General features: G+C 40.3%; 1 protein-coding gene across 1 annotated transcript in view; it reads left to right on the top strand.

The window, feature by feature from the left end:
• Nucleotides 1-21753, top strand: part of KIAA0586 (KIAA0586 ortholog) — a 111819-nt gene that overhangs the window by 33777 nt on the left and 56289 nt on the right. Inside the window, exons 11-20 of the mRNA XM_049770294.1 lie at nucleotides 1707-1924; nucleotides 2718-2790; nucleotides 6182-6403; nucleotides 8034-8208; nucleotides 10491-10682; nucleotides 13647-13831; nucleotides 15486-15584; nucleotides 17923-18003; nucleotides 19623-19813; nucleotides 21378-21496. Coding sequence (XP_049626251.1) covers nucleotides 1707-1924; nucleotides 2718-2790; nucleotides 6182-6403; nucleotides 8034-8208; nucleotides 10491-10682; nucleotides 13647-13831; nucleotides 15486-15584; nucleotides 17923-18003; nucleotides 19623-19813; nucleotides 21378-21496 — 1555 coding nt within the window. The remainder of the gene's footprint in view (nucleotides 1-1706; nucleotides 1925-2717; nucleotides 2791-6181; nucleotides 6404-8033; nucleotides 8209-10490; nucleotides 10683-13646; nucleotides 13832-15485; nucleotides 15585-17922; nucleotides 18004-19622; nucleotides 19814-21377; nucleotides 21497-21753) is intronic.

Below are 21753 nucleotides of genomic sequence, written 5' to 3' on the forward strand. Positions count from 1 at the left end.
TCAAGCTATGCTGAACGTGCTGTTTCAATGGAAACTTTTAGTGTCCTTCTAGCTGCATTCCTAATTGCTTGACTATCAGGAAATGGTGCAAGATGTGCTTGTCTCAGTGATCTTGAACAGACAATGTAGCATATACTTATTGAAAACAGCCTAATTCACTCCGGAATGTGGTCTTAAGGAATGGGGCCTAGTTTCTGATAACTGTACCAGGCAGTTTTTACTCTCCTCCGGGCTTAGAGCTAAATTATGTCCTGCAGCTGCACATTCTTTTCTCTTAGCTCAAAAATTTGCAGCAAGACTGCATATTGCTTTTAGGTGAAAAGCTGGGCTATGGCAGAAAGAACCGCAAAATGTCCTCAAACAAGTCAGTTCCCAACAATCTGGGTGTTAAGAGAACCCTCTTTGGAGTAAGTCGATGCCAGGGCAATGGTAGAGTCTTCCCTGGTAGAGGTTTGCTTCCTGGTGATGTTGTAGAGTATAGACAGTTGTGGTTGTTTCCATAGATGGCCTCCTTCTGAGGCCTGAGTGAAGCCATTATGCTAGTCTTCGGGGTATAAGGCCTAACTGCATTACAAAATTTGTGTTCCCATCTTTATTAGATAAGAACTTGTTTGCATATGTGTAATATTTTTCCATTTTAATATGCCTTTGCAAAAGAGGAACAATTCCACAAGGTATTATTGGTGAATCTGGGGGCCAAGGGAACAAGTCTAACATTCCCTGTAACTGGGTTCTAACATGAATTCTAAATAGACTCTTCTATCAGAATTCCTTATTGAATAAGTTTCAAAGGGGAAAAAGCTAAAAAACTGGGCAAAATTGTCACTATATAAGAGGATATATATATATATCCTCTTATATGTATATATATACATATATATATACATATAAGATATACATACATCTAAGATAAACATATGTCCCTTCTATGTCTTTAGAAATAGTCGGGGGTGGGCGGTGTTGAATTTGGGACACCACTTTGGTCTGTGATTTGGCCATCTGGAGTCTGCAAACTACTCCCAGCAGTCCCATATCAGGAAATGTCTTTGAGTGTCCAGTCCCATTTTTTGCCTTTCAATTTTTATTTTATTATTTTGTTTGCTTTTGGGCCACACCTGGTGGTACTCAGGGGTCACTCTTGGTTCTACACTTAGGAATTAACTCTTTGCAGTGCTGAAGGGACCATATAGGATATCAAGGATTGAACCCTGATCATTTGCTTGCAGGGCAAACAGCTACCTGCTATACTGTCTCTCCAGACCAATTTTTGTCTTTTATTTATTTATTTATTTTTGTTTTTGGACCATACATGGTGATACTCAGGAGTTACTCCTGGACTCTGCACTGAGGAATCACTCTTGGCAGGCTCGTGGGGCCATATAAGATGCTGGAATCATACTTGGGTCAACTGCATACTCTACCTGCTGTACTATCACTGTGACCTCAATGTTTGCCTTTTTAGTTTATTTTTTTTTATTTTGGGGCATACCTGATGATGTTTAGGGATTACTCCTGGCTGTACACTCAGAAATTGTTCCTGGCTTGGGGGACCACATGGAATGCTGGGGGATTGAACCGTGGTCCGTCCTAGGTCAGTGCATGCAAGGCAAATGCCCTACCACTGTGCCATTGCTCCGGCCCAATGTTTGCCTTTTTAATCTTTTTTCTTTTTCTTTTCTAAAAAAGAAATGTTTTTCCTTTTATAGCCAAAAGAATCTCTAATTATATCAAGGCTTGCTGATCTCCACCCCAGTTCTGTTAAGCTCCACACAACTAGTACAAGGTCTGCACTGAAGGATGCTGAGAAGATTCTGAAAGGAGTCCAAAACAATAAAAAAGTTCTTGAGGAAAACCTGGAAGCTATTATTCGTGCAAAGGATGGAGCTGCCATGTACTCCTTGATCAATGCTTTTTCTACTAACAGGTAAAGCAGTGGGTTGGTATTCCAAGGTTATTTATAAAAGCCAGTTCTCTCTACTTCTTAGTATTTGGGTCAGGGAGCTGTGGTGTTTGGGCCCCAACTGCAGAGTATGCAGAGCTTGTTTTGTGCTTAGGTATCACTCCTGGGAGATGTTCAGGGTCTTTATGTTGTGCCAGAAACCTAACCTGGGTAGGAGGGTGAGTATAAGGCGAGCACCTTTCTTGCTGTGCTATTTATCTCTCAGACCCTTAATTATTTTTTAAAAAACATTTATTTATTAGGTTTTAGGACCACATCTGGCCCAAAACCCCAGGAGGGCTACTATTGGTTCATTGCTCAGAAATCACACCTGGCAGGCTCAGGGGACCATGTGGGATGCCAGGAATCGAGCCCGAGTCTGTCCCAGGTTGGCCACATACAAGGCAAACAAGGCTGTGCTATCGCTCTGGCCCCTGCCTTATTATTTTTCTAAGCACTTTATTTTGCTTAGTGTATTTTACTCTCTAGAAAAGATGCTTTAGTTCCTTTGAATATGTGGACTTTATAAAGTTAGGTTTGGGTATATTAAAATTACTTTTTATAGATATGTTTTTCTTTTCATTAAAAATGTATTTAGTTAAATAAAAATTAAAAAATGTCTTTATGCTTTTTAAACATTTGATAGAAGCTAACATTATTTTTCTGTTACCAGATAAAGACACTGGTCTTTACTGTGATCCAAAGCTAGATAAGAGATCTACATAATACAGGCCCTGGTAAACGATAATTTAAGAACATTGTTTTCTCTTATTTTTAGAGAGATGTTAGAGAAGATTCGGATCAGAAAGACAGTGGATGAGTGGATTAAAACTATTTCTGAAGAAATTCAGGTAGGTAATGAAAAATGTTAATTCTCTAGAGACAGGATTGATTTTGATTTATATGTATCATAATTAGAATGGTACTTATATGTGAGTCAAATTCTTTTGGGGTTTTTTTGTTTGTTTTGTTTTGGTTTTTGGGCTACACCCGGCAGTGCTCAGAGCTTACTCCTAGCTCTGTACTCAGGAATCGCTCCTGGCAGGCTTGGAGAACCATATGAAATGCTGGGGATTCTTCTGGTCCCCCTTTTGCCCCTTGGGGATCATGAGCCAAGGGGGAGCAGAACCCCATCCTCCCTCAGCCACTATTGTCCATCAGTGGGGGCCGGCAATCCTCGGATGCTACCTTGGCCATTCATGGCTCTCAGGAACCTTGTTCTTCTGCATCAGGACAGGAGTGGTCTGACTTAGCATGTGGCTGAGGTACCAGAACCCGGGTTCGTCCCGGGTCAGCAGCTTGCAAGGCAAACACCCTACTGCTGTGCTATTACTCCAGCCCCAATTTGAAAATATTTACCTAAAGCATTTGGGAAAAAACAACAGCAACAACTATCAAATATTCTATTTTCGAAAGCATTTCAAGGATCCCAGAGGTTGCTCAATGGTTTAGGACACTTTCCTGGCAAGCAAGCAAGACCTCGAGTTCAAACCCTGGTTCCATCCACATGAGCAGAAGTAATTCTTACAACTGCTCTTACAGATCTTGAGTTAGAATAACTTGGAGAGGGCTCAGTGACTTAGGAAGCACTTGTCAAAGTAAAGTTACCAAAGTTATGTAGAGGGAAAATATTGCACAAGATTTCTGGTTATTAATTTTACAGAAGATACTTGTAGATTTAAAAAAGACAACTACACATTTTCTTTCTTCCTTCCTTCCTTCCTTCCTTCCTTCCTTCCTTCCTTCCTTCCTTCCTTCCTTCCTTCCTTCCTTCCTTCCTTCCTTCCTTCCTTTCTTCCTCCCTCCCTCCCTCCCTCCCTCCCCCTCCCTCCCTTCCTTCCTCCCTTCCTTCCTTCCTTCCTTCTCTCTCTCTCTCCCCCTCCCTTCCTCCCTCCCTCCCTCCCTCCTTCCTTCCTTCCTTCCTTCCTTCCTTCCTTCCTTCCTTCCTTCCTTCCTTCCTTCCTTCCTTCCTTCCTTTCTTCCTTCCTTCCTTCCTTTCTTCCTTCCTTCCTTCCTTCCTTCTCTCTCTTTCTTTTCTTTCTTTCTTTCTTTCTTTCTTTCTTTCTTTCTTTCTTTCTTTCTTTCTTTCTTTCTTTCTTTCTTTCTTTCTTTCTTTCTTTCTTTCTTTCTTTCTTTCTTTCTTTCTTTCTTTCTTTCTCTCTCTCTCTCTCTCTCTCTCTCTCTCTCTCTCTCTCTCTCTCTTTCTTTCTTTCTTTCTTTCTTTCTTTCTTTCTTTCTTTCTTTCTTTCTTTCTTATTTTTTTTTTTTGGTTTTCTGGCCACACCCGGTAACGCTCAGTGGTTCCTCCTGGCTATGCGCTCAGAAATCACGACTGTCTTAGGCGACCATATGGGACGCTGGGGGATCGAACCGCGTTTGTCCTAGGCTAGCATGTGTAAGGCACACTCCTTATCGCTTACACCACCACTCCCCCCCCTCAGCCGCACATTTTCATAGCTACAAAAATAGTCTAGACATTAGCATTACAGATATCTAGTAGAGTTAAGTTAGCAATTTCAAAGAAATTCTATTCTATTTTATATATTTGAGACAGCAGAATTATAGAGGATGACCCATTCTCACTAGCTTGGCATGCAAAAATACTCCTTATTCATGGTTATATATGTGTATAGACAGTGGTAAGGTGTTTGCTTTACATGCGGCTGACCCAGGACAGACGCAAGTTCTATTCCTGGCATCCCATATGGTCCCCTGAGCTAGGGTTGATTTCTGAGTGCAGAGCCAGGAGGAACGCCTGAGTGCCACCCAGTAAGACCCAAAACAAAACAACAACAACAAAAGAATGTATGTATATAGACTATGCTTACAAGTGAGGTGAAATGTCAGTTTGATTTTCACAGCATTGAACTTCTATCTGTCTTTTTATTTTTTTCTTTTCTTTTCTTTCTTGGGTCACCTATGCAGTACTTAGGAGACCTGGAGGGCCCTCCAGCAATTCTTGGCCAGGTGGGCCAATGACTTCATACAGGGGTCTGGGAATGTGGTGCCACCCATTGACAGAAGAACTCCAAGGCCACTTCTGGTGACCCCCTACGACCATGTAGTAGTGCCAGATATGGCTTTGTGCAAGGCCTGTGCTTTAACCCTTTTCAACCCCTGGTTTTTATTGTTGTTTATTTGGGGCCTTTCAGGCAGTGGTCTACAGGCCTGGGGGTCTCTTGGTGGTTCTTGATTAACCAAGTTCAGTGGAGGTTCATTGCAAGACTTTGATGCTGCTCCTGCCTTGCAGTGCTTTGGGCCTCCAGGCTTGCATATGACAATGGCTGGTAGATGACTTGGTGCCAGCATTTGAACCTGGCAGGCACATGCTTAGGCACAGACTTTAACCATTGTCTTTTTTTTTCAGAACTCTAAGCTCCCCTTGAAATTTTTGTGGACCTCCCCAGCTGTGCCTAAGAGTCCAGGGGCCATTTTTTGGTAGTGGTTGACCTGGTGGTACCAGGACTCATGGCCAGGTGCTAGGGGACCGATAACTTAGTACGACTCAATGCCAATGGTGCTGGAACCTCGGGGGCCATCAAGGCTACCTGTTGTTGCTTGGTAGTTGGTGTGGTGCTAAATGTTGTGCTGGGGGTGTAACATATATAGAACATGTGTTTCAGCCCTTTAAGCTTTCTCTCAAAGGGCTCAAGAACATGCTGGACTATGTACTATGTTTCTGAGTTTTGTTGTTTAGGAATAGACTTTGCCAAAGTGTTTTTGAAGACTTTTTTATGTCAAACCAGAACAAAAGTTTGAGCTAAGAGTTAGACAACTTGGTTCAAATCTGACTGTAAATAACTAGCAGTATGTCATTCCAACACTTGAATTCCATGTCAAGTATGTTTTTTTTTTAACTTTCAAAGTATTTTTGTTAAACCTCTAGATACTTGTTTCAGTTTATTACCAAATTGCTTACTTATTTTTAAAATTTAAAAATGCTTTTAGATAATTACCACATTACATATGTCTAGGTTACAAAGTATAAAGGTTTATATTGAAAAATTGCCCTTTTGCCTAAATGCCTTATCTACTATTTTTCATTTTTTTCTGCTACATAAACTATCAGTCATTTCCAACATTTTTGCATAGTTTTTAGAGTAATTTTATTCATAAGCTAATATATATTTATGTAAAGTTGAAAACACTAAGCCTTATTTCTATTGTAACAAAAATACTATTTTTTATGAAAGCATTCTACATAAATAGATTTAAAATAATTACAATTTTGGTTATACTAAGGATGAATTAGCAAGAAAAGATGAGCAAAAGAAACTTGATCAGAAGAATCAAAGGACCAAGAAAGCTCAATATTTGAATAAAGCTACTAGAAGCAGCAACTTACAAGACAAAAATATAAATAATTCTGTAATTTCAAAAAAACATTACCCAAAGCAAGATTATTTTAGAAATCCACCTACAAGAAGCATGCCAGCCTCAAACTTACAGAAAGAAAGAAATGAAGTAAGAGCCTCTTTTTGTTTGTGATATAAATGCTGTGCTATATTTGATCATTCTTTTTAAGATGTACATGATGAAATGAATATATAAAAATGCATTAAAATTGAGTTGGGGCCATACTCCAGGATTACTCTGGGCAAGTTCAAAGTGCCTGGGATTGAACCTGAGTCAGCTGCATGCAAGACTACTACTGTATACTCTGACTCCTGAATAAATAGTTTTTAAATGACATAATTTGTGGATCCATAATTTGGAAATCACTGGGGAAAATTTTTTCTCCCAGGATTGTTTACTTAGAATCTCAGAATCTAGAGATCATCTAGTAGAAAAATTTGGTTCTCTATTTAATGGTATTCAATGTTTTACTTCATTTTTGGTTTTTTTTTGGTTTTTGGGTCACACTCAGCAGTGCTCAGGGGTTACTCCTGGCTATGTGCTCAGAAATCGCTCCTGGCTTGGGCGACCATATAGGATGCTGAGGGATCGAACCCATGGTCCGTCTTAGGCTGTAGCACGCAATGCAGACTCCTTACTGCTTGCGCCACTGCTCCGGCCCCTAAATTGTAACTTTCTTTTTTTTTTTTTTTTTTTTGGTTTTTTTTTGGGCCACACCCGGCGGTGCTCAGGGTTTCCTCCTGGCTGTCTGCTCAGAAATAGCTCCTGGCAGGCTCAGGGGACCATATGGGACACCGGGATTCGAACCAACCACCTTTGGTCCTGGATCGGCTGCTTGCAAGGCAAACACCGCTGGTAACTTTCTTAATAGCAAATATATATTATTGGGCAGGCTACAAAAGCAGGTCGTTTTTCACTTAGTAGATACTCAACAAACACTTTCTATGGCCTTGGCTTGTGATTGAAGGTGTAATTAGGAGAGGGGAAGATCATTTAAAGGCTTGATCTTGCTGTTTTTTTTTTTTTGTTTGTTTGTTTGTTTGTTTTTTTTTGTTTTGTTTTGTTGGGAGCTACAACCTACAGTGCTCAGGAATTGATTCCGGCAGTGCTTGGGATGCTGGGGATCTCAGGTCTGTGCCGTGCAAAGCAAATGCCCTATCTTCTGTACTATGACTCTGGCCCCTTGTTATTTCTTTTGTACTTACATGTAATGAATATGTAAAGTGTGTTTAAATAGTATTTTCTGGTGCTGAAAATATGCTTTTAGTAAAGGAAACATTCATGTTTCTTCACGGATGGTTTGCATTTAAATTTCCCTTTTGAAAACAATAAACCTGTCATTTGAAAACTATATCCAGTAAGTTAAGGCTATTTAAAAGACAGAATTTGGGGTTGGGGATGGTACAGCAGTTAAGTGTCCCGTATGCACCCCACCTGGGTTCATTCGCTGGCACCAGGTGGTCCCCTGAGCATTGCTATGTGAAACTTTGTGGAGGCATCCTCTGACTCTTGCACTAAATAAAAAAAAAATCTGGTTGCTAAGAATCATTCCAGTCCTCCTGGACACTGCTTGAGAGCTCTCACTCAGAATAAAATAAAATAAAATAGAAAATAAGATAAACTTTTTTGACCCGATTATTCTTATTATAATACCTAAAAAAAGCAAAAGGTTTTCGATAAAATAGAGAAGTACTTGATAAGTATTTAGCTGCTGACTTTAATAACTTTGCACACATAGGGATCTTTTAAAACAGCTGTAATGACACATGACGAGGATTACCAGTTACAGATTTATGGAAAACCAGTCTATCAGGGCCATCGCAGCACTCTGAAAAAAGCACCTTATCTCAGATTTAACTCTCCATCTCCTAAGTCCAAACCACAGAGACCAAAAGTCATAGAAAGAGTTAAAGGTAAGGAACCTCTTTCATATTGGTAGATGTAACTTTTCATGGTACTAGTTTATTTTGTAAAGTTTAAAATTTTGCTTTTTACTTATTGCAATTCAAGTTACAGAACGCTTAAGTACATACACAGAGTTCCCTTTGCAAAGTCGGCAAAAACTAGCATCTTGGGCCCGGCGAGATAGCACAGCGGCGTTTGCCTTGCAAGCAGCCGATCGAGGACCTATGGTGGTTGGTTCGAATCCCGGTGTCCCACATGGTCCCCCGTGCCTGCCAGGAGCTATTTCTGAGCAGACAGCCAGGAGTAACCCCTGAGCATCGCCGGGTGTGGCACACAAAACAAAACAAAACAAAATTAGCATCTTTGAGCTACAAGATAGCAGGGGGAACAAATGAAGTATTATAGAGCCTACTTTGATAAAGTGTGATAAAATTTGTTTTTTCAAAATGAAAAGTCTTGGAACATCTAAATTATACTTTATAGAAATTAGAAATTCTTTTATGAATGAGAAATATCAGTCTTATGTTTCGTCTTACCTCAGCAACACTATACTGGTAATTTTGTACCTTTGTTGACCCTGTAGACTTTAAACAGGGGGCCAGCTCACTGTCCCTCAGACTGTTGGAGGGCTGGACTATAGTATAAAAAAAACTATGAACAAATTCCTATGCATACTGCATATATCTTATTTTGAAGTGAAGAAACAAAATGGAAACAAATACAGTATGTAGGCCATGGCCATAGTTTGGGGACCACTGCTAGACCCTTAGGTAGAGGGGAAACTTTATTGGTAACATTTGTATACAACGAAAAATATCTCTATCTCTGCATGGTTTGATTTAAATTTATTCATTTATTAATGAATAATGATCTATTGACTTTGGTTACATTAGGTGTGTGTGTGTGTGTGTGTGTGTGTGTGTGTGTGTGTGTGTGTGTGTGTGAGTGATTGGGGATGTTGGGGCCACACCTGATTGAGCCTATGACTTGACTTTGGGTCCTTTTTTGAAGTTCCTCAATTATGGATATCAAGTTATAGTTATTTTTTGTTTATTTAGTTTTGGTTTGGAGATCACACCTGGCAGTACTCAGGGATTACTCCTGGTGGTGCTCAGGGGTTCATATGGGGTACCAGGGATTGAACTTGGGTTAGCCATGTGTAAGGGAAACACCCTAATTGCCATACTATCACTTTTGCCTTTATAAAAAATATTTTGGTTTTTTTTTTTTTTTTGGGGGGGGGGGGGACCACACAGCAGGATTCAGGGGTTACTTTTGGTTTTGTGCCTAGAAATAACTTCTGTCAGGCTCAAAGGACCATATGGGATGCTGGGGCTCAAAATTGGGTTGGTCATGTGCAAGGCAAATGTCCTGCCCACTGTGCTGTCACTCTGACCCCTCTACATACATTTTTAAAAGTAAAAATAATAATGGTAGGAATTTATTTAAAAATATTTTTGTCGAGGGCTGGAGTGATAGCCCTGTGGGTAGGACATTTTTGCCTTGCATGTGGCAATCCAGGTTTGATACCCCACATCCTATATGTTCCCCCAAGCCTACCAGGAGTAATTCTGAGCACAGAGCCAGGAATAACCCCTGAGCGCCACCAGGTGGGGCCCAAAATCCAAACAAAACCAGACAAACAAAAGTTTTGTCAGGATATCTTTTTAAATCTTTTACTCATTATTTGTTTTCTTTATCTATCTGACATAGTAGTTGTACTAACTTTATATCTTTTTAATTGTTGAGAAACCCTGGTCGGTAGGTTCACTGGTGGTCTTTATAGATGAGGTTTGATTGAAACCTAGCTGCATTGATTTATTCATGTATTGGGTTACTTTCATGCTAGTGGAACTGATATATTGCTATTGAGACCACAAGGCCCAATAAACTAAAATATTCACTACCCAGTCTTTTAAGAAGCTTGCCAGGGGCCAGAGTGATAGTACAGTGGATAGAGCATTTCCTTGCAAGTGGCCAACCAGGTTCGATCCTCAGCATCCTATATGGTCCTCCAAGTCCACCAGGAGTGATTCTTGAGCGCATAGCTAGGAGTAACCTCTGAGTATCACTGGGTGTGGCCCCCAAACAAACAAACAAACAAGTACCCTGTCAAGAAAAGGCATGCCAACTCCTGGTTTATATGTTATTTCTATGCTGAGGCCTTCTAGTATATAGAAGAATAATGTTTCTGTGAAAAAGGAGTTACTATATTTCTAGCTGGCTGGGTGCTAGATGTTGAAACAATATTTCAGATGTCTGTTGATGTTGTTGTTGTTGTTTCTTGCAGGCACTAAAGTAAAATCAATAAGAACACAGACTGACTTTTCGACAAGACCCAAGAAGGTAGATTCCAAACCTCCACATTCTGTCTCTATGCTGGCTTCTGGTGACCAGCAGTATTTGTTCAGTCCCAGCCGAGAAATGCCCACACACTCAGGTACCCTGGAGGGTCATCTCATCCCTATGGCGATTCTTCTAGGTAAGACCCAATGAAATATAGGAGGTAAATTTTTCATTCTAATTAGTAGAACACCTTACCAAATGGTGCTAAGACAGTAGTCTTATATGCTTATATTTAAAGCCTCATAATGTGTTTTACTCTAAATATAACAGTGTTTCTCTGAAATGATAGTTTCCTGTTGTATTTCCACTTATAAAGAACGTTCTTTTGGTTTTTATTTTGTTGTATTTTGCTGAGGAGAAATGCAATAAGTATGTTTAATATATGTCATAGATAGATAAAATGTAAATAAAGTGAATTTTTTTGTTTGTTTTTGGGCTACACCCAGCAGCACTCAGGGATTCCTCCTGGCTCTGTGCTCAGAAACCGCTCCTGGCAGACTTGGGGGACTATATGGGATGCCGGGATTTGAACCACCATTGGTCCTGGGTCGGCTGCTTGCAAGGCAAACGCCCTAATAAAGTGAATTTTTATTGGTGTGTTCATTTCATCCTGTCTTAAGAGAAATATGTTTTTTTCCCTTTATTTTAAAATTTATTTATTTTCAGTTTGGGGGCTGTACCTGGCAGCGCTTAGGAGTTACTCCTCGCTCTTTGCTCAGAATCGCCCCTGGCAGGCTGAGGGACCATCTGAGATGCCGGGAATCAAACCCAAGTTCCTCCCGGGTCAGCCGTGTGTAAGGCAAATACCCAACCCTGTGCTATCTCTCTGGCCCCAGGAGAAATATTTTAAAATACTGAATTTGAGGGCCCGGAGAGATAGCACAGCGGTGTTTGCCTTGCAAACAGCCGACCCAGGACCAAAGGTGGTTGGTTCGAATCCCGGTGTCCCATACGGTCCCCCGTGCCTGCCAGGAGCTATTTCTATGCAGACAGCCAGGAGTAACCCCTGAGCACCGCCGGGTTGGCCCAAAAACAAAAAACAAAAAAACTGAATTTGAACTTTCTGATGTGTGAACATCATATATTAATAGGTAATAAGTCAATAGCTGCTTATTTATTTGAGGACTCATAAGATTCACCTTCTTTAGAAATGAACAAATCATTTCTCCTCTATCTTATAAGAGCTAGTTAATTGGTTTTTTTTGGGTTTTGTGATCAGGGCTTACTCCTGGATCCTTTCCCAGGGGTCACTTCTGGAATAATTCGATGGGTCAGGTCAGCTATGTGAGACACTGTCCTATTTCTCTGGCCCTCTGGTTACCTGTTTTTACTTTTAGCATGATTTAAATAAGGAGTTTCGAAGCTGGGGAGATGATACAGGAGTTAAGGCACACAAGTTGCACATGCTGGATCCTGATTCAGTTCTTGCCTCCCAGGGTCTCTGAGCGCCACAAGCTGAGCTGACCCCAGGGGTTCCTGACATTTCAGGGCCCTCTTAGCACTGCAGCATCCTCAGGCTCTGGCAGTGAACTCTGAGGCACAGTCTCCCCCCTGGCTCCCCGAAGTACCAAACAAAAGCAACAATAACAGCAACAAAATAAGTGGGATTTTTTTTTTGGATTTTTTTTAATATGAGATTGATTTTTAATTTTTGATAACATGGGTTATTGCCTTGCCAACTTGGTAATTAATCAATTGTTGAAGTCTTCTTTCTTGTGATTGAAGAATAACTAACTCACAGTCCTCATTATGTGTCAGGTTTAATTCTAAGCACTTTACATATATATTAAGTCTTAAAGTCCATATCATAAACTAAGTACATGTTTTTTTTTGGTTTTTGGGTCACACCCGGCGTAGCTCAGGGGTGACTCCTGGCTGTCTGCTCAGAAATAGCTCCTGGTAGGCACGGGGGACCCTATGGGACACCAGGATTCGAACCAACCACCTTTGGTCCTGGGTCAGCTGTTTGCAAGGCAAACACCGCTGTGCTATCTCTCCGGGCCCAACTAAGTACATGTTAATGTGTCAGTTTTATAGATAAAGAAACTAAGGAACAAAGGAGTTAAGTAATTTGGTCATATGGTTGAGAGGCTGGTGTTATATTACAGAGAGCATAAGGCATTTGCCTTGCACATGGCTGACCCAGGATGGACCCAGGTTCGATATCTGGCATCCTATATGCTCCCCTGCCAGGATCCTGCTAGGAATGATATCTGAGCACAGAGCCAGGAGTACCCCTGAGTGCCCAAAACCACACACACCCAAAAAATTGTATGGTAGAACCACGATTCAATCTGGCTTAAGAGTTTGTGCCTAGATCTGAAAAGTGCGCTGGATTCTTCCTCTTTGAAACCTAGAAAATACAGGAACCCTCGCTGCTGGTGGTCTCATTTATAAGTGAGCTTTAGTAACAAATTCTGCCAAATATTTTCCCAGAACTGAGAAGTGTGGATAATATGCATAAGCTTATCTGTAAGATTAAATTAGCTAGTATACGATATACGTGATAGCTCAAAGGACTGATGCATAGAGGCAGAAGATCCTGAGTTTGATCCTGAGGGCTACATGATCTCTTTGCCCAGTTCCTTGGGAGCACCACCACCACCAGAGAGACTCCTCACTTCAGAGGTAGGAGTAAGGCCTGAACACTGCCCAAGTGTGGCTTTCTACCCCCTTCTCCCACCCTAACAAACAAGAAAATGACAAATTAAATGGTTTAGTATGTTTAAAAGCCTAAATATTAGCTGCTACTCAGAGGGTTGACTTGTAAGTATGTTGGCAGTGGTGACAAAAAGGAAAATTGATCGCTGATAATGCTTTGCTTTTGGGTGGTGTTTTTGTTTGCTTGCTTTTTGGCAACATCAGTGATGCCCAGGGCTCACTCCAGCCTCTGTGCCCAGGGATGATTCTGGCAGTCTGCAGGGACCACATGGGGTGGAATTCAGGTGGCATACGTGCAAGGCAAATGCCCTCCCTATCATACCATAACTTCGGCTGATGCTTTGCTTTGTATGATTGTTCAGCCATAAAGGTTTGGGGAGGGTATTAAATTTTTCTAATTTTGAAACTATTAATTTCTGTCCCCCTTTGAACTTCTTAGGACAAACCCAGAGTAATAGTGAGGTGATGCTGCCCTCTGGAGTGGTTGCCAACAAGCCATACCGTCTAAAAGTGACAACTTCTATTCCTCCATCTCAAAAACTAGAAAGTGGAGTAAAGAAACCTAACGTAGCAGTGATAGAAATGAAGTCGGAGAAGAAGGATCCCCCTCAGCTCAGTGTGCAGGTAAGCCAAGGGGCATGAACAGAAACATTTAAGGAAAAAAATTTTTTTGTTTTTGATTTTGGGTCACACCTGGGGATGCTCAGGGATTACTCCTGACTCTGCGCTCAGAAATTGCTCCCGGCTTGGGGGACCATATGGGATGCTGGGGGATTGAACCGTGGTCTGTCCTAGGTCAGCCACATGCAAGGCAAATGCCCTACCACCGCACCACCACTCTGGCCCCAGGAAAATATATTTGACTTCAAATAACCACTGTTAAAGTAACACTATCAGGGCCCAGAGAGATAGCACAGCAGCGTTTGCCTTGCAAGCAGCCGATCCAGGACCAAAGGTGGTTGGTTCGAATCCCGGTGTCCCATATGGTCCCCTGTGCCTGCCAGGAGCTATTTCTGAGCAGACAGCCAAGAGTAACCCCTGAGCACTGCCGGGTTGGCCCAAAAAACAAAAATAAAAACAAACAAACAAAAAAAGTAACACTATCAGTAAAATTAGTTTATTGCTTTATGAAAACTTTGGTTTTATTTTTTAGAACTAGATAGCGATATGATATCTTTATCTTACCATATATCTTAACCATATCTTAACGTATAATAATATGTTTGATTTATTTTTAGTTTTTAATTTTTGAGAGGTTAGTTTTTATTTATTTATTTATTTATATTTATTTTTAAATTTTATTGAAACCATTGTGATTTACAGTGTCCTTCATAGTTGAGTTTCAGACATATAATGAATCAGGGCCAATCTTAGCACCGTCGATCTCCCTCCGCCAATGTTTCCTGAGCGTATCCCATACCATCCTCAGTCCGCCAGTAAAACAGACCCATTTTGAGTTTAGACTTTTAAAGTTTGGGTCTCTTGACTCCATTGTTGTTGCCTTGGGCTTGGCTGTTTAGTCTGTCCTTTTTAAAGCTCCACCATTGCACCTGAGACCTCTTGGCCCCGTTCCCATCCTTTTCTATTTGTATTTCTCCTCTTCCACTCAGTTTCTTTCCTTCTCCTCGCTATTCTCTGGGGCCAAGGGTGCTCGAGACAAATACCATTGGACCATTGCTTCTCTACATGTCACATATAAATGATATCATTCTGTATTTATCCTTCTTCTGGCTTACTCAGTATAGAGCCAGGATTTTAACATAATGTCTTGTAGTTCCATCCATGTTGCAGCAAATTGGATGATTGCATCATTCCTTACAGCTAAGAAATATTCCATTGTATATATGTACCACATCATGATCCACTTATTTGTTGTTGGACATATAGGTTGATTCCAAGTTTTGATTATTGTACTGAGTGCTGCCAGTGAATAGGGGTTTGCATACATTCCTTTGGGTGAATGTTTTTTCTCTCCTGAGGATAGATACCCAAAAATATATGCATAGAATATATAAAATTATGAAGTCTAGATGAAAGTTTGGTAAGGTATTTATGATCTTGATTTATTTATGGTAAAAAATCAGGAGTAAGAATGTTTTTATTTTAGTATGAGTGATAATAAAAAGATAAAGGGAATGGTGGTCTTTTGATAGTAGGATTATGTGTTTCCATTTTGTAAAAATGTCTTCATATTTGTTATATTTAAGTTATATAAAACAGATTTCCATTTTCAGTCGAAATAATTTAACAGAAAACGCTGGTTTGGTTTTGGTTTTAGGTCCTACCCAACGTGGATATTGACAGCATTGCAAGTGGGAGCCCTCTTCCCCCCAGCTCCAAAGAAGCCTCGCCTTCTCCACTGGGCAATTGGTTACAGGTATTATTCTAATGCAACTTAATTTTGAGAGTTTTCCAAAAATGGATGTTAACTTATTGCATGACAAGTTTACCATCATCATCATCATCATCTGTTGTGGTAATTTCCACCTTTAAAGGAGTGATTCAAAGTGAATTGAATTATTTATGAAAAGTGAAGGTTAAGTTCTCTATATTTTCGAACATTGTACACATAGTAATATCCTTAGTAGAACTTTTTAGTACTTAGTGAAAATCTCTCATGGAGAATTTCTCTTTCAGAGAGTGGGGGGGGATTTTCTCTTTTGGGAAGAATCTTGATTTTAGTGAGTATTAAATTATATATTCATAAAGTGGATTTTATGATGATTGGAGTTCATGTTTGGGAAATATTTCTTTTTCACACAAGTGATATTAGTATTTCTTTTTTATTTCATTATCAAGTTATGATATTGCTATATAATAGAATTATTATTTTTCTCATTTCATCTAAGAAGTCAAGTGTGGTCATTGAAACATAGGAGTTCAAAAAAGAGGAAGAACACTAACAACTTTAAATAACCAGATATAGTAAAATGGCATTGTGCAATTGTGCCTAATTAATATATATATGTTTTTTTTTATTTTTTATTTTTTGGTTTTTGGGCCACACCCGGCGGTGCTCAGGGGTTACTCCTGGCTGTCTGCTCAGAAATAGCTCCTGGCAGGCACAGGGGACCATATGGGACATTGGGATTCGAACCAACCACCTTTGGTCCTGAATCAGCTGCTTGCAAGGCAAACGCCGCTGTGCTATCTCTCTGGGCCCCTAATTAATATTTTATATCTGAGATTTATTAGAACATGATTGCCAACAGTCTTTGGAAAGTCCAGAGGTATAGCTCAGTAGTGGAGCATTTGCTTTGTAGGTGTGAAACCCTAAATTCAGCCCCCAACCTGGCAAAAAGCAGAACTACTAAAAAGCAAAGTTAATAATTTTTTGACTTTGTCATTTTCTTCTCAGAAAGATACAATTTGTGGTGGTTGGCTTCTATATTTCCTGAGATCTGTAGTCTTAGTGTATAAAGTTAACTGTTTCATCTTTCAAAATGTTTAATTTAATATCCCTTTTTTGTGGGGGCAGCTAGGGTCTGAGCTCAGAGATCACTCCTGGTGACCTGGGGATCAGACCTGGATCAGAGCATGCGAGACAAATGCCTTATCTGTTGTATCATTTCTCCTGCCCCGATTTAATATCTTTTTTTATTATCTTTTAAGAAAAAATTGTACATGTGAATACTTACATATTTATACATAATAAAACTTTATCTTAATTCTGGGTAGGTTTTTTAACTATATCAACTTGACTTAAGTTAAGTGGACTTTACTATAAATCTGTCAGAAAAATTGCACCTTTAATTTTTCATAGTTGTTGCATAAGGGCTTGGGGACTACTACCTTGGATGTGAGTTACTGATGAAATTTTTTTTGATTTTTCTTTCCTATTTTTTGGGGGGAGGGCCACACTCAGCAATGCTCAGAGGTTACTCCTGGTTCTGCTTGGGGGACCCTATGGGATGCCAGGAATTGAACCCGAGTTCATCCTGTGTCGGCTGCGTGCAAGACAAATGCTCTACCACTGTGCTATTACTTCAGCCCCTTGGGTCAGCCTCGTGTAAGGCAAATGCCCTACCTGCTGTACTTATCAGTATGGCCCTATGAATTCCTTTTTGAGCAGCGATATGAGTGGTATCATGCTGAGTGAAGTTAGAAGGAGAGGGACACATGCAGAGAATGCTCTCTAATATGTGAATGTAAAGAGAAAAAAAAAGAGAGAAATAACAAAAGCCCCAAGACAACAGAAACAGAATTATTCTTCAGTAGGAATCTTATTCTAAAGAGGGCGGAAAAGGGTGAAGAACACTGGAATATGGTGGAAGAAAGCAGACACCTAGGGGAGGGTTTGGCGCTGGAATGGTTTATGTATGAAACCCTACATTAATAGCTTTCTAAACCATGGTGCCTAAAATGCAATTACAAAAGAAAAGGGGGCCGGAGAGATGGCACAGCGCCGTTTGCCTTGCAAGCAGCCGATCGAGGACCTATGGTGGTTGGTTCGAATCCCGGCGTCCCATATGGTCCCCGTGCCTGCCAGGAGCTATTTCTGAGCAGACAGCCAGGAGTAACCCCTGAGCACCTCTGGGTGTGGCCCAAAAACCAAAAAAAAAAAAAGAAAAAAAAAATTTTTTTGAACAAGGTGTCAGAAAAAACAGGGTCACGTTATATATATACACGTGGGTAGAAAAAGAATAGGATTAAATAGGTTATGTCTAAATTGAATAGACGTATAACAACTCCTTCTGAAAATGGTTTTTTTTTAGACTCCAGAATTCATAGAAGTAGATGAAGAAGAGGTGAAATTTCCAGGAACTAACTTTGATGAAGTAATTGATGTGGTCCAGGTAATAACATAAAAAAAAGAAAATTATCTTTGTTCTGATCTTTTTCCATGTGATTATCTTGATTTTTTTTTTACTTTATTTCTTTTCGAGTGCTTTTAGATTCATAGAAAGTAAAAAAGTATTTTCTCATTTATTCTATCCTATATGTACATACCCCCCTTCACTTATTAATACTCCATGTGGGGGGGCACATGATGAACCCACATTAACACATCATAATTCAAAGTCCTCAGACTATTTTAGAATCCAGCTTGGTATTGTATATCCTATTGGTTCAGAGAAGTAAGTGCATTTATTGTGATAGTAGCATGCATAGTATTTTTATTTCTTCCCAAGGCCTGTGTTCTTTGTTACCTTATTTCCCCTCAGTCCAGTGTCCCGCAACCACTTTTCTTTTCTTATTGTCTACATAGTTTTACCTCTTCCAGAATGTTAGTTAGGTTCACAGTACATCGGGTTTTTGTTTGTTTGTTTTGGGTCACACCCAGTGGTGCTCAGGGATTACTCCTGGCTCTGCGCTCAGAAATTGCTCCTGGCAGGTACAGGGGACCATATGGGATGCTGGGATTTGAACGGCCATCTGTCTTGGATTGGCTGAGTGCAAGGCAAAAGCCTTACCTCTGTGCTATAATACATTTCTGTTAGCACTAAGTAGTATTTTATTCTTTGGCTGTGCCACAGTTTATATATTCATTTACTTACTAGAGTTCGTTGAGTGGAAAGGATCAGCCCACACCTTGAAGTGCCTGGAGACTTTTTTGTTTTTGGTGTTTGGGTCACACCTGGCAATGCTCAGGGGTTACTCCTGGCTCTATGCTCAGAAATCACTCCTGGCAGGGACAGGGAACCATATGGGATGCCGGGATTCGAACCACCATCCTTCTGCATGAAAGGCCTTACCTCCATGCTATCTCTCCAGCCCCTGGGGACTATTTGTGCTCAGGGGTGAACTTCGGCAATGTTTGGGGAGCATATATGGTACTTGGGATTTGAACTGGAGTTGGCTGCATGCAGGGCTGTCTGTATTCTTTACTCTTTCTACTGATTTCTGTTCATAAATGACATTTTGATTTAAATTTTGATAATTATGGGGTTTTTTTGGTGCGGGGGAGAAGGGTCCACATCTGGCAATTCTCAGGGTTTGTTCCTGGCTCTATGCTCAGGCATCACTTCTGGAGGGCTCAGGGGACCACAATGGGTGTTGTGATCAAACCTGGGTTGGCCACATGCAAGGCAAATGCTTGATTGATGTTACTATTGCTTCAGTCCCATCTTTTGGTAATTATGAACAAAACCACTCAAACATCTGTACTTGACTTTGGGTAAAAAAAATCAAGGGCTGCAGTTATTATATTTATAGTAATAGTATGTTTAGATTTATAAGGAGCTGTTCCTGTCTTAAAGTGGTTGTACCATTTTGCATTCCTATCCACAGTAAAATAAGAATTCTTCCAGTTCCTTGTAAGCATTTGTGCTTATTACAAATAGCATACCCCTGAATTAGAATTGCTGTTAGAGAGATTGTTTCTATTACCAATGTAAGTTTCCTGCCATACTTCTCATTCAGTAAGTGTTGAATTTGTACATAAATATAATATTTGGATTTTTGTTACCATCAGGAAGAGGAAGAACGTGATGAAATTCCAGAATGCTCAGAGCCAATTCTAGAGTTTAACAGAAGTGTCAAAGTTGCTTCTTCAAAATATAATGGGCCTCCATTTCCACCGGTTGCTTCTTTTCAGCCCACTGCTGAAATTCTGGATAAAGAAATTCAGAGGAGAGAAACAGTGGAAAATACCATAATTCAGTGGTGAGTCTACAAAAGGGACAGTATTGGTGTCAATAAAATTACAGTAGTGAATCAATTATAATTCTTTTATTTTTTGTTTTTTTGGGTCACACCCGGCAGTGCTCAGGGGTTCCTCCTGGCTTTACTCTCAAAAATTGCTCCTGGCAGGCTCAGGGGATCATATGGGATGCCGGGATTTGAACCACCGTCCTTCTGCATGCAAGGCATGCCTAACCTCCATGCTATCTCTCTGGCCCCCAATTATAATTTTAATATAAATGTTTTGGTTAAAAATCTTCCTTGTCTGCTTTTATTAGATCTTTTCTCTAGTGATCACTAGAAGCTATTTGATATGAGGCCCAGGGTTCAACACTTTATTTAGAGGTATTATTTATGTCCTTGAACTTTATTATGATAAATGTTTATTGTTACATAACAAAATTCTTAAGATTGCATGTTCTTCAATCCAGTGAGCAATTTCTAGAAATCAAACCTAAGAAAATAATGGTTCCCTGAGTAGGCAATAGAATACTTATCCCATACAGTGCTTGCTTCAAACAAGGCACACTTTTCTTTATCTGTTCCTTATATAAGCTCTATATTTTTGTAAGTATTTCTTGCTCAAAGGGAGTTATGATTTCTTCCACAAGAAGTCTATGGAATACATTTATATTTATTTATTTATTATTCTTTGTCCTTGAAGTGGTGCTCAGGAACTCCCATGATGTGACTTTGGCTATCCTGGCTGGTGGTTCCATGCTTGATACTTGATACTGTGCTGCTCGTGCTCTGAGTGGTCCCAGCAATGCCTCCGGGGCCAGTCTTGGTGGTGCTTGGGAGGCCTTCAGAGCTGTAATATCCATATTGTTTTAGAGTTACTGTATTCTAGGTTTTAGGGATACCAGTCCTACCAGTGTCCTAAGATCAGCTCATCTCCATTCCCCCAGGCCCATCACCTTGGCAGATTCAGTGCTGCAGACTATCTTTCAGCATCTGTTCTCATTGCTATTCCCTTGCTACACTCTAAGGGCTTTTTGTTTGTATGTTTTGGGCTTTTCTTGGGGTCTTGGGGAGGGGGACTAAATCTGGTTAATCTTGGCTCAGTTCAGCTTACTATTACTCAGATCATGTGGTGTCAGAAATTGAACCCAGACCTCCTACAGGCAAAGTTTTTTTGTTTTTTAATTAATTGATTGGTTTTGGGGCCACACCTGGAGATGCTCAGGGGTTATTACTGGCTCTGTGCTCAGAAATCGCTCCTGGCAAGCTTGGGGGACCATATGGGATGCCAGGGATAAACTGGGTTTGGCCCAGGCTGGCCACAAGGCAAAATGCCTTACCACTGTGCTATCTCTCCAGTCCGTCAAAGTCTTTTGTGTTATGACCCCAGGCCAACATTTTAATTTAACTTAATAGATTCCCAGATTATTATTCTTCATGATTTTTCCCTTGATCTTCAGAGTCAGCTTTAAGAATGACCTGTGTTTGCATGTAAGCGTTTGTATAGGCTATTTTTTAAGGGTGGAATATTGAGCTCTTGATCCATTTCAATCAAATTTAGGAAACTTGAACTTTGATTCCTCAGGGTAGAACAAGAAATAATGTCAAGAATAATCTCTGGGTTCTTTCCGGTTGAACAACGGGCTGCTGTTACTGCCAGTGTTTCAGTCAGCGAGGCCAGTGAGCCAGTAAATTCTGACATCGGTAAGTACATTATAATGGTAACATTTTTCTAGTGAAAGATAAAGATTTCATGCCATGGTGTACTTATATTCTAAAGATCAACTAGTTTTCAACTATTAAAAAGATAAACTTCTATTTTTCTTTCGTGCCACACCCAGTGATCCTTAGTGGTAACTCTTGGCAGTGCTTGGGGATCACATGGGATGCTGGGGATTGAACCTGGGTTGGCCTCATCCAAGGCAGACACTCTACCCACTGTACTATCATTCTGATCCTAG

Source organism: Suncus etruscus, chromosome 3 (genome assembly GCF_024139225.1).
Source record: "Suncus etruscus isolate mSunEtr1 chromosome 3, mSunEtr1.pri.cur, whole genome shotgun sequence".
Classification (NCBI taxonomy): Eukaryota; Metazoa; Chordata; class Mammalia; order Eulipotyphla; family Soricidae; genus Suncus; species Suncus etruscus.